Source organism: Dysidea avara, chromosome 11 (assembly GCF_963678975.1).
Source record: "Dysidea avara chromosome 11, odDysAvar1.4, whole genome shotgun sequence".
NCBI classification, from domain to species: Eukaryota; Metazoa; Porifera; class Demospongiae; order Dictyoceratida; family Dysideidae; genus Dysidea; species Dysidea avara.
In genome coordinates, this window is record NC_089282.1 from 9,130,264 (window position 1) to 9,143,828 (window position 13,565).

At 35.8% G+C, this 13,565-nt stretch overlaps 2 protein-coding genes across 2 annotated transcripts in view; both read right to left on the minus strand.

Moving 5' to 3' along the window:
• Positions 1–13,565, minus strand: part of LOC136238643 (uncharacterized) — a 277,251-nt gene that overhangs the window by 207,321 nt on the left and 56,365 nt on the right. The window lies entirely within an intron of this gene.
• On the minus strand, positions 4,995–5,764 carry LOC136238455 (uncharacterized). The gene is made up of 3 exons (XM_066028927.1): positions 5,481–5,764; positions 5,317–5,370; positions 4,995–5,201 (listed from the first exon to the last, which is right to left on the minus strand). Exons 1-3 carry the CDS (start codon positions 5,706–5,708, stop codon positions 5,088–5,090), a joined length of 396 nt encoding a protein of 131 aa, XP_065884999.1. The 5' UTR covers positions 5,709–5,764; the 3' UTR covers positions 4,995–5,087.

The window sequence follows — 13,565 nt, forward strand, 5'->3', positions numbered from 1 at the left end:
TATGTTATACAACAACCAATATACAGAAGGTTGTCCACAGTTTGTGTCTCACTGATAAGAAGCACCATGCTACTATAAGTCATAACCAGAATGCTGGCTTTCCTAACAACCAGACAGAAAGCTGTTGCAGACTCTGTAGAAAACAGAGACAGTACAAGCATGCAGTAATGCAAAACCATGCATTACCAAAGATTTAGTGTACTTGACATGGCAATTTTATGCTAATAGCATGACATCCACAACTACATAGCATACGTGTAGAGCCAGAAATGCACACACACACACGCACACGCACACACACACACACACACACACACACACACACACACACACACACACACACACACACACACACACACACACACACACACACACACATGCACTTACGTAGACACGTATTAACAGCTAACAGATCATGCATGCTGAAGAGCTATTATAGACTTGTGGCAGACATGCGATGAGGAAACACTGCATTGACATGTGGTGAGGATGCACTGCATTCTCAGATTATCATAATGGTGTCACACCATTCCTAGGATCAGAATCTAACATAGATGCTGACGTCTCAACTCTTCACAGTTTAAAAACCATAAATTATTAATTATGTCACTGAAGAAACAGCGAATTGTTTAAAAGTGTGTTCAGTTTTGTGTGGTGGAAACCCCTATGTGGAACTAGTATCCATAGTGACATTTTGGGAATAGCTAGCTACTTTTACTTGCATCTGGTTCAAGCATAGTAAGAAACCATTTATCACAATACTCAAGTAACATAATATTATTATAGTTCCCATGTTCATACCATGTATATATGAATGTGTGTAATTTACCAGATCTATAGTAATTAGCTATTATTGTTAATTTTTTAGCTTTATAGCTAATGGTTATGTGAATGTGGTGTTTGACCTAGAAATAACTCAAATTAGTCATGGGTGGCTTTCTCTAATCATAATTCACTTATATGTTTACCCTATAATGCAGGTTCAGACTATCAGTACTTCAGTCATCTCAACTTCTTCAAACCCTCCATATTGTTACACGTCACTGTACTGTAGAACACTTAGAATATTAAATCTATTAGAAAATCGTAAGGTGTCATCAGGTTATAGTAGGTTACTATGCTTAAGTCCTTAAACAGCTACACAGTTTGTCCTGTAAGTTTTCTCCATATACTATATGGCCTTCAATGGCGAGCTGTTAAAAATTTTGCCTTCACAATGATATACTTACACCAAAGGTAGCTATAATTAATTAACGTTTGTATTTCCTTTTTATTCATTTACATTTACTATTGTATATACCTGCTTGTAAAATCATCAAACATTTCCACATGTGCTGAGTGACATTCTTCTATTTCTTATGTCACTAGCTTGTATATATTTACTATATGTACCACTTTCACACCTCAGATCAAAGGAAAGCCATTGAATATATATCACATATTGCACTGACTCAAAATATTAACAAGATATACGCACTGCTACCAGTGCGTATATCTCGTTAAGGCAGTACATATATCTCATTACACACTGCCTTAACGAGATATATGCATTGCCACCAGTGCGTATATCTCGTTAACTTGAGACATTGCACACCTAATAGGAGTACACACTATATCCAGAAATCATCAGATTTCTTTGATGTTATACTGTTATCCTCTTCTCACATATAGGGAATCAAGCAAGCTGTGATTGTGGGATTCAATTTTAATACATCAACAGTAGTTTGTTTTTACTTTTGTAAATGTAGTAATTAAAGAAACATAATAAACACTATAGTCTCTTAAAATTACTACTTTAGCAAAAGTAAAATCAAACTACTGTTTGATGTATTAAAATGGAATCCCACAATCACAGTTTGTTTGGCAAAATTCAATCCCACAATCACAGCTTACTTGGTTCCCTATATAAGAGAAGGGTATAGCAACTAACAATTTTGCCAATTTGGTGAGTCTACATGCTAAAGTAGAACATATTAGTTATACCACGGGTACTTGTGCTTTGCCTGTATATACGCACTTGCCCTCGGGCGCGTGCGTATATATCAGGCAAAGCACTCGTGCCCATGGTATAACTTACATGAATATGCATAGCTACATGACATTGTGTATACTTTCAAGACGATTTATGTCATTGTATAAGCTTATACTTTATTCCAAGGCCGGAGGAGACGGTCCGGACCAATAATCTGGAGTTGAACCAACTAGCTGACCAGCTCGAACTATATTATTCTCATGCAATCTTTGGACGATCACTTCACATGTAGCTACGTACATTTTACAGATGTTATTGAAAATGCATGACACGAGTAGTTATCTAGTTTCTCAGCCTAACTAAAGCAACTACATGTATAGTAGTGTACCTCCAATTACCTTACAGTACAGCATAGCATTCGTATCGTTTTGTACAAAAATGATTGTGGGTTATACGTACAGTACGTATCACGTGTGTTGACAGTTGGCATTTATCACGTGTAAGGCAGGCGTCTTCTTTGATTCTAAACCAGCACACTTATATCACAATTCAATCTTCATACAATAATCATTAGCATTCCTTGGCTTGTCTCTCTTGGCTTCTTTTACTGGGCGAAGGGCTGGCAGTGACAAACCCGGCAGATGACTCATTCCGCGGCAAGAAGCTGTACACCCATACATTACATGGTGGCCATCTGGATGAGATGTTGAGTAGAAATCACTCCTCTTCAACTACCTACTGCTGTCGAGATACTGAGCAAACTCTCAGTCTCACCCACATCGCGCCATTTTCGAATACTGATTGGTCTCGTGACTGTCCACCAGTATATTTACCCGTTCATTTCATACAAACCAGTATAGTAGTATACTGTAGTTTTGTAGCTGTGTAGCTTTTTATTGTAGCTGTGTGTGAATTCACTGTTATATCCTAACTAAAGGGGGCCATGCTGCATGGGTTCCTGTGAAATTTGGGGGGAAAGTTGCAAATTGCTAGCTAGTTTTACTTTTAAAATTTAGCATCAATTTTAAATTTTAAGGCATTTTCAAGCCTTTAAATTGCAAAAATTCCCCAGACCCTCCTTAAACTTCTAATTACTAGCTATAATTAAATGAACCATACAGCAAGTTTCATGCTGTGTCCCCTGTATGTCAGGTCTACAATTATACATAGTATACTACGAAAAGTCTGCAGAACAACAGATAGGCTTGAGCATATTTATATAGCTAGCTAGCAGTGAAATATCACTAAAATTGCATATCTGAGTGTCTAATTTTCAAAAATTGCCTGTGAAGGCATGCCCCCAGACCCCTCTAGAATGCTCGTGCTTCGCACTTCGCAGAGTGTGCTTTGCACACTGTGCAACAGCTCCTCTCTCATTGGCATGTTTATAGTAGCAATTTCAACATTATAGTCAATGGCCTGACCAACTCAATTTTCCCTCCTCCGGCCCTGTGTATATTATTGTGAAGGTAAAATATTTAACAGCACGCCATTGACGGCCATATAGTATGGAGAAAACTTACAGGACAAACCGTGTAGCTGTTTAAGGACTTAAGCATAGTAACCTACTATAACCTGATGACACCTTACGATTTTCTAATAGATTTAATATTCTAAGTGTTCTACAGTACAGTGACGTGTAACAATATGGAGGGTTTGAAGAAGTTGAGATGACTGAAGTACTGATAGTCTGAACCTGCATTATAGGGTAAACATATATATAAGTGAATTATAATTAGAGAAAGCCACCCATGACTAATTTGAGTTATTTCTAGGTCAAACACCACATTCAAACCATTAGTTATAAAGCTAAAAAATTAACAATAATAGCTAATTACTATAGATCTGGTAAATTACACACATTCATATATACATGGTATGAACATGGGAACTATAATAATATTATGTTACTTGAGTATTGTGATAAATGGTTTCTTACTATGCTTGAACCAGATGCAAGTAAAAGTAGCTAGCTATTCCCAAAATGTCACTATAGATACTGGTTCCACATAGGGGTTCCACTACACAAAACTGAACACACTTTTAAACAATTCGTTGTTTCTTCAGTGACATAATTAATAATTTATGGTTTTTAAACTGTGAAGAGTTGAGACGTCAGCATCTATGTTAGATTCTGATCCTACGAATGGTGTGACACCATTATGATAATCTGAGAATGCAGTGCATCCTCACCACATGTCAATGCAGTGTTTCCTCATCACATGTCTGCCACAAGTCTATAATAGCTCTTCAGCATGCATGATCTGTTAGCTGTTAATACGTGTCTACGTGAGTGTGAGTGTGTGTGTGTGTGTGTGTGTGTGTGTGTGTGTGTGTGTGTGTGTGTGTGTGTGTGTGCGTGTGTGCGTGTGTGTGCATTTCTGGCTCTACACGTATGCCATGTAGTTGTGGATGTCATGCTATTAGCATAAAATTGCCATGTCAAGTACACTAAATCTTTGGTAATGCATGGTTTTGCATTACTGCATGCTTGTACTGTCTCTGTTTTCTACAGAGTCTACAACAGCTTTCTGTCTGGTTGTTAGGAAAGCCAGCATTCTGGTTATGACTTATAGTAGCATGGTGCTTCTTATCAGTGAGACACAAACTGTGGACAACCTTCTGTACATTTGTTGTTGTATAACATATAGTTATAAATAATTCAGAAGTATATGGGTATATGTAGCATAGCTAACTTTGTATTTTAACTGTAGCAATATATCCTACATATATTTACATACTTACAGTAGTTCATGCCTGCCACATGTGCAAATGAATTTTGCATGCAATAGTACAAGGTGGACATTATACATTAAAACCAAATTTTAGCCTAGTAAAATGTAGCCTAATAAGCGTAAGTGGCTTAAAATTGGTTGAAATGTATAGTTCACTGTAAATTTCAGAAATTAGCAACTTATCCTGTCAGTCATCCTGATCAGTTGGTTTACTCTGTGAGTCTATATCCCCACTGTATGTGTGACAGTAACTAATTCTGTACATAAAGTTTCATTTGCATTGCTGATCAGATTTAGCAAGTACTTTGAAATTCAATAGTGGTCTATAGTTACAATAGCAATCAATACACATGTACATAATCATAATTGTTGTACTGTGTTTAGAGTAGTACAGCTGAAATAGTAGCTAACAGCAGGGCTATCATTCCAAATCCTTTCACAGTGCCAGCTCCTCCTCTGCTAGTGCTATTACTAGCACTTTCAAAATCTTGATCCTAGATTATAAAATAACAAAATTATAATCTGCATAAATAAGACTAGCAATGTGTATAGTAATACATATAATATTATATGAATAAATTATGTATATACATGTTTACAAAAACTAACCCCAACAGTTGTAGTTCCACCACAAGCTGCCTCTAATGCATCTCTTCCACTGGCCTATAAGATATGTTATAGCTCATGTAAGCATATAAGCTGGTCTACATAATATTTGAGTATAGCTACATGTATATATATAATTATGTTTATACAATATATACCAAACGTACCAGATTTTCACAATTATCATAAACATTTTCAATCAGACGTCTGCATCTTCCACTACACACTGGACTGTCACTTCCAGCAGTACCAATAGAGGCAAAAGCAGTTTGGCATGAAACACTGTTAGCTAATGCCCCGCTAGCATCCACACAAGCTTGTGAAAACTGTTGGCTGCTGACTAAGTTGGTCAAGCATACGATAGCAATAGCAATCATGTAGCGAGTCATTCTCATCTTTAGCTATAAACTTGCTGAATATCTTTGTAGTTAGTTATAGGATAAAGTTTGCTACTCCGCAGCATTTTTATACTACGTGCAATGTAAGTGTTTTAGTATGACTTCAGATCTCCACTAATTTTAAGTGGGCTGTATTTTTATATGGGTTCTCTTTTTAGGTTGGTGTACAGGTGGGTGTTGTATATCTAGGATTTCTATATCACTGCATGCAAGCCTAGCAACCATGTCAGTGATATCATTTATTGTGTATTGTGACTATTAAAGACCATCGTAAACTGGCAACCAACCTCTCTTCATATTATCTGATGTACATGCTACATCAAAACCATGACACCATACATGTAGTTGTATGTAGCTAGCACATTTAATCTGTTGTAGTGATGTACATAGTGTATTGATGATGAGAGCTGATCTCTCTCTGCAACTACTTTAAGACATTTTGTTTTGTGTTAAATACTGTAGTATGCTAATTACTGACATCCCTTTTCATCATTTGCAACTTTTTAGTTTAATGTGTATATGTTTAAAAAATTAATTCCTTCATAGTATTCTATGCCTGAAAGTATAACCTATAATTCTGGTTATAACTAATATTACAATTGACTTTTAGCTAGATCAGGGTGTCAACAAACGCATGCATATTGCTACGGTTAACTGTAAATCCCAGATGAGCCATTATGCAACAGGATGACATATTTCAATGGCACTATCATAGAATGGTTTTCTAATGCCAGAAGTCATAGCATATCACTCAGCCCAAAATGCCACATGTGTGGGAATAACAGATGTATGGTTAGTGACATCTATTTTAAATTATGTACGTATATCTCCATAGGTGTCTATAGTGTTACCTAAAGTACTAAAATACCTAAAGCTTGAGTCACAATCTTTGTTGCATTTCAATAATGATAGTTGATGTTTGATGCACTTTTGCAATAATTATATACCAATTTTTGGTAAACATGTATCACAACAGTTGCATAAAGTATTGCACAGTAAAAACAAACTAGTGAAGGTCACTACTAATTTCTGCCACAATACTCACTATTTTGTATAGTGACGTTCACTACAAAATTAGTAGTGACCAGTGAACATCACTACACAAAAATAGTGAGTATTGTGGCAGACATTAGTAGTGACCTAGCGTCACTACATTTAGTAGTGACTTTCACTAGTTTGTTTTTACTGTGTGGTACATACAATATTGCTGTGACAATTGTTTGCTTCTGCAAGAACACCATGAGTATACCAAGTTTGGCATGCAATTCATCATCATTATGTGATTTCTATTAGACAGTCAGTTAAGTGTGTGGGATGTGTGGTGCATAGTTTAGTGTGGGTAAGGTGGGATGCCAATTATACCACTATATAGATACGTATTTGTATGTTTGTACTAGCTACCATATATACCTACCATCAAGCAAGAGCACTTAACTTTATACTGAATCATCATAGATACAGTAAGTATATCACAATGCATTCACTCACTCCAGACATCACAAAGATACTTCATAACAAAGCTCAGCAACAAAGCTACAGGCTGACAAGTCAATACAACATATAGATGTTACTTACTGTGACATTTGGTTAACATTGCACCTTCCATGAGTATAATTGCAGTGGGCTGTGGATGGAAATCTAAACACCTCAATATTAAGGGTGTAGTCAGGTTTGAGTTTCAACAGCAGTTATGTTCACAGTGTTTCTTTAAACAATTTACAAAATCCATACTAAGCTGGGTGTGAGATTGCTATATGAGTTAATGTGATAATGAATCAGATAATTTTGCAGTATGACCTTATAGAAACAGCTGAAGCCTAGGTATACATACCTGATGTTAATGGCACATATCAGTATAGTTATTATGAATAAAGCACAATGACAACCAACCAGTTATCTCTTTGGTACAAATTTAGGCTATAGCTATTGTTATTGTTACCAGATGTACAAAAATTCTTCGAGTCACACACTATATATGTGGTTATGGTAACATGTACCTACGTATTCCCACATTTGTTCTGTTGTAGTCACGATTTAGAATGTTGATGAGAGAACTGGTCTCCCTACACATTGCAGTTTTATTCTATTGCTGTTAGGTGGATTGAACTTCTCCCCCTAATTCTCAGACTGCCACCTTAAAATTACATCGTGTATATACTTAGGTGAAGCCGGTTTTTAATGTCACACGAAACTACCAGAAATGCAGTGTTTCAATTTTCCCAGAATATTGTACCTTAAAATGCTCTTATGCAGATTCAGTATCAGATGGTCTAATTTTTAAAAATTTCCTAGGACACATATATATACAACTATCAAAAATTCCTACATGGCCATGGCTATTCAATATCTGAGACACTAAGTTTACCTAGTTTCTCAGAAACAGCTATAGTAAAGCATTGATTGTTTTTTTTAAATAGCATGTTCAACTCTCAGATTGTCCTGAATTCTAAAATTTAAAAGTTTCTAAATCAAAATAGTATGCACAGCCAGAAAAAATACCCTGAGATTACTCTCAGAAAGATCAATTTTAAAAATTTCCTTGTTTTGAGAATAGTCTTATAGCTAACTATAAAAATACCCTAAGTTTTTATTTTTCTTGACAACATTGATACAGATCTTTTAGCTTGCTAGTGCCTTGTGATATCATACAACTATGATGGCTCAGATTCACAATGTACTAATGATAGAATTGTGTACATGAGGTGGTACATGGTTGTCAGATACTACATGCATCATTACAACACTCATGTGTCAAGCTCTACCAAACACAGTTATGAGATCTGGCTTTACCCAACCACAAATCAACACTCATGGCACAGTAGAGCAACAAAGGCCTTATTGTGGAAATGCTGGATAATTTCCAAAACGTTCAATTCCAAACAGCGTACAAAGCAGTAAATGTCAACTCTTGTAAACATGGACGAGTATAGCCAGCTATCATAATAAACTTTCACCTGGTCACCCCCAGGAGTGTCTACCACTAATATTTTATCATATCAATTTTTAACCACAAATCCCAACAATTTGTTAAGTCATGCTATAAACAGGATAAAGTAGGTACATAAATGACACTTTAAAGGTACTTAGCCACATAAATTCACTCAGTAAGTAATGTGTGGGACTAACACATGTGATATACTATATGATGTACATTGCCTAAGTATCTAGCTACACACTGTACCAGAGCTTTAGTATAGTAGATAATTCAATGTACCATGGCATAATTCAAAAGCTTAATATCTTTACAAATATTTCAATAATAAATGAACAGACTGATGTATCTGTGTGATGAAGACATACGTACATCCCAACCGAGCTGGTTGAGCTGTTTGGTACATACATACTGTAGATGCTGCAAGATCAGTAAGGCCAAGTTGGGCATACCATTTATAGAATTCTGTTAGCCTCTGAATAGCAAAAAGAAAGGAAAAAAACACTGTTAAGTTAACCTTACACTAACATGTGTACATGTGTGAAACTGTATTAGCTATGTAAATTTCTGATACTTGTGATTGGTACTTTAGACACAGTAGTACATCTGGCCATATAAAAATTCCTTTAAATTAATATGTGCATTAATTTTATGTAATAAGTGTGTAGGACGTACAAATTATTATTTCAGATTCTTCCTTACCAACAAATTATTATTTCAGATTCTTCCTTACCAACAAATTATTATTTCAGATTCTTCCTTACCAACAAATTATTATTTCAGATTCTTCCTTACCAACAAATTATTATTTCAGATTCTTCCTTACCAACATGCATAACTATAAGGTTTTAGAAGAAGCTATACCAGTTATGTTTGTCCTAAGAAGCCATTCCAGTTATATTTGTCCTAGTGCTAGGTGACATAAGACATAAATTGTATGATTAGAGATGTTAATTATTTTCCTAAAAAAATATTTCATGGACACATATTCATATACATATTCTAACATTAGAATCAAGAAGACACCCCGAAGTGCATGATATCATACTCTAGCTATAAGAAATTTTATTGCCACTAACACATAAATTGTGTATATACTCTAATACTTCATAAACAACTAGTTTGTCTGTGGCTTACTGCTGAACTTTCTCCACACCATGGCCAGCAAAGGCAACATCTCCTAGCTAAGGTAATTATGATCAATTAAAATTTGTACTTTACAGTTACCCATGTCTAAATCATAGTGCTGGATGGCATTCTTTCTTGTATGTGTACATTCTTCCGGGCATGTGTACATGTATCTTTTATTATGCACAAGCATCAAGATGTATAATGACTTTTAAATGTATTAAGACAAAATTAAACTTTGGTATTTTTATGTCGAGGTAAGTAGTGCTTAAACCATAGCGTGATTGAATTCTTCAGTCACCGTGAACATGCATGCATGCATATATGGTGGCTGGAATGGGCAATTGGAAACAGTGGAAATGATCAAATTGTCATTATTTTTTTCTAAACGTACCCTAGAGTAAAACCCTTACTTAGTGGCCACTTCTTAAAGACCATCTTCTTATAAAGACCACCTCTGTACAAAGACCACTTTGTAATTAGAGTGTAAAAAGGGTGGTCTTTATAAAAGGTGACCATGTAGTGGTCTTTATAAAAGGTGACCATGGAGTGGTCTTATAAGGTCAGTATGTCTTAGCCATCTCTGAGATCAAAGACCACCTCTCACATTGTAATAATACCTAGGTTCCAACCATCTATTTCAGGACTCATCAAAACAGCTAGGCTCTTATGGTCCTAGGGTAAAACCTCACTTAGTGTCACTTTTAAAGACCACTTCTATACAAAGACTACATTATAATTAGGTTCTAAAGATAGATAAGGTGCCACTTCATAGTCACATTAAAGACCACCTCTTTACATGGTAAGCTTCAAACATGTATTTCATGACTCATAGAAAGAGGTCAATGTCATCTCCCATATTTTGGTCCACACTTCATTCAAGTCATCTACCATTATCGCTTAGTTTGTACCAGAATGTGTTAAGTCCTTAGTCCATGCAAGTGAAATGTGGCTAGTACACTACAATCTATTGTATCAACAAAAAATGAGGTCTCATGAAGAGATGACCTTAAGAATGTAGTATTTTTTAGCTGACCTAGCTGTCAGTTTTGATAAGTCATGAATAGATGTCTGGAACCTAGGTATTATTCAATGTGGAGAGGTGGTCTTTGTAAAGAGGGTGATCTTTATAGAAGGTGACCATGAAGTGGTCTTATAAGGTCAGTATGCCTTAGCCATGTTTGAGATCTAATTACAAAGTGGTCTTTGTACAGAGGTGGTCTTTAAGAGGTGGCCACTAAACAAGGGTTTTACTCTAGGGTACCTTTATATGATGATTTGACCATTTCCATTTTCCATTTCCAATTGCCCAGCTGGAATACCCAGCTGTTTGAAAACTACTAACCTACATAGCTATAGTTAACCTATATATAGGACAGTAATATTATCATGCAAAAATATTTCATGATAAAATTTTTTGTACAAGTTTTGCATACGAAAATTATTTTACAATGAAAAAAAAGTAAATTACGGTAGTGAGCTACTGTAGGCCTTATGAGTCACTCAGTTGATAAGTTATGATGTGTGTATCAAATCACAACATTCCTAAGAATTATGTGTTGCATTTACCAGCTGGTGTCATTCAACACAACACTAGCTACACAAAACCTTTCAAAATTGCATCTGATCAAGGCTCATGGTAATAAGATGCGCGGCCGGCCAAGTCTGCCCCAAGCATAACTAGTGTAGCCTTTTTCCATTCTGAATTGTGCCTTCTACATTAAAATACCCTTTCATAGCCAGTGTAGTGAAATCATTATTTATTATCTAATTTGTCAAAGACAGGGTGGCACCAAAAGGCACGGCCTGGTGCTTCAGGCCACTCCAAGAAAATTTATTGTTTCCCATTTCATTGACCTCAAAAATACATACAGGCGGGCAGTTCATTATTCATTATAGCTAGATATTTCCCCTAATTTTTGAAATTCATAATTAACTTAGCTATAGGTAAGAACACAGTAGAAATATTTAATACTAAGAACCTCAACAGTGAAAAGTTGCTTTCTGAATGCTACTGCTATGCAATCACAGGATAAATAATGAATAAAATGTTCAGTTGACAGCAATAATGAATGACCATGCAGGAAGAGAATCTGCATGCGGCTGGGAAATGGGATTTTCTTGGAGTGGCATTATGCATAAATGTAAAGACAAAAACAATAACAGATACAAAAAGAAACAATTACAGATACAAGCAGTTACAGTACAATACAAAAAGAAGCAAAACAAGTTGAATAAAGGTACAGTCATGCAATGCAAAAAAATGAAATCGTAGAGCTTTACAAAAGGCAGCAACTTTAGTAAGGCCCAGTATACAATATGAAATGGCATTCCAATTGAAGGGTGTGTTCACAAAGAATGAATATCGGTAAGAGTTGATAGTGGCCTGAAGAGGGAGGGTGTTACCTGGTACAGGTGGAATTTAGGTTGTAAATAGAATTAAATTGTAAGGTGAAGTATCAGTTGTGCAGAATATCATAGAGTAAGGAAACACAGAGGTAATTTCGACGAATTGCAAGGGTAGACCAATGTAAACTGGAAATAAATTCATCAGATGATTTAGACCACCTCCGGGAAACAGAACCCCATCAGCTTGTCGATTGACCGATTCAAGTACATTAATGTTAACTGTATGGGGATTCCACACTTGAGCTGCATACTCAAGTACTGGCCATACAATATACATTTATAAATTATAAGCAACAGACTTTGCAACAGAAGAGCAACCCCAGAATGAATGACAACCCCAGAATGACATCCCCAGAGCAAATGACGTAAAATCATCAAACTTGATCAACTTATCCCTTACTGTCTGAAGTAAGAGGAAACATGATACACCCAGTGTTATGGAGCATTTTGTGCAGTATGTTATTTTGAAGCTACCACACGATTTTCACCCAGAGCGGGGGAAAAAAATTCATACCCACAACCACAATGTAGTAATCAATAAGGGTATCGAAAAATAATTAGCAGTGGTCACATGACCAATGATGTAGCTAAGCTGTTTTATTGCACAATTGCATTAGCAATAGTCAGATTAATTTTCAAAAAAACAAAAAAAAAACAGCTTGTCTATCACAATTTACAATAAGGTTTACTCCCATCAATGTCTTGATATAGGCTGGAAGAACAAGTAAATAGCTTTTTATGACAAAGGAGGAAAAGTTGCGTACCAGTGTAATTTTCAAAGTTCTTGTTCCTGATGGAGTTTTATTGGGTATTTGATATTGGTGAACATCAGAGCTTTTGCATTGTCAGGAAACTGAACAGCAAACCAATGCCTGCTGTAGAATCCCAATCTTTTGTTTTGAACCACACATAATCATCTATCCATTGAAATACTTCCTAATCCTAAAGGATCTGATAATGCTCGAGGATCCACCAAATTGAATGCTGCAAAAGCACACAGCAGTCGGTATTACTGTTCTTTTGTTTGAATCATGACAGATGGTATTAGTACTATTATGGTTATATCACAGTTTAATAATTATAAAGAAAATGAGTATAGGTTAAATCTGCTAAACTCTAATGAGTTGTAGATCTAACCACCACATTGTGTGTGCACAATAAGCACTCTGACCTTGAACTAGATGTATTTCTCAGTGATACTGTATCAAGGACACTGAGTTTAGACATAAATTGCTTCATTTATTGATTTTACTCTACACAGAAATTTATCCACGGCAGTGAGGCTAATGCTTTACGTATTGGGCCCTTTGTGACATCCTGGAAAAAACACTTTTGCAACACAATGTAACCTTAAAAATCTCCTTTGAAAAGTTCTAGCTATATGC

Bases quoted from the DNA above. Each gene is read 5' to 3' on its own strand.
- LOC136238455 (XM_066028927.1), bottom strand. From the start codon at position 5,708: ATGAGAATGACTCGCTACATGATTGCTATTGCTATCGTATGCTTGACC. The intron at 5,371-5,480 runs GTACGTTTGGTA...CATATCTTATAG, and splicing joins ATGATAATTGTGAAAATCTG to GCCAGTGGAAGAGATGCATT. The intron at 5,202-5,316 runs GTTAGTTTTTGT...TTTATAATCTAG, and splicing joins GTGGAACTACAACTGTTGGG to GATCAAGATTTTGAAAGTGC.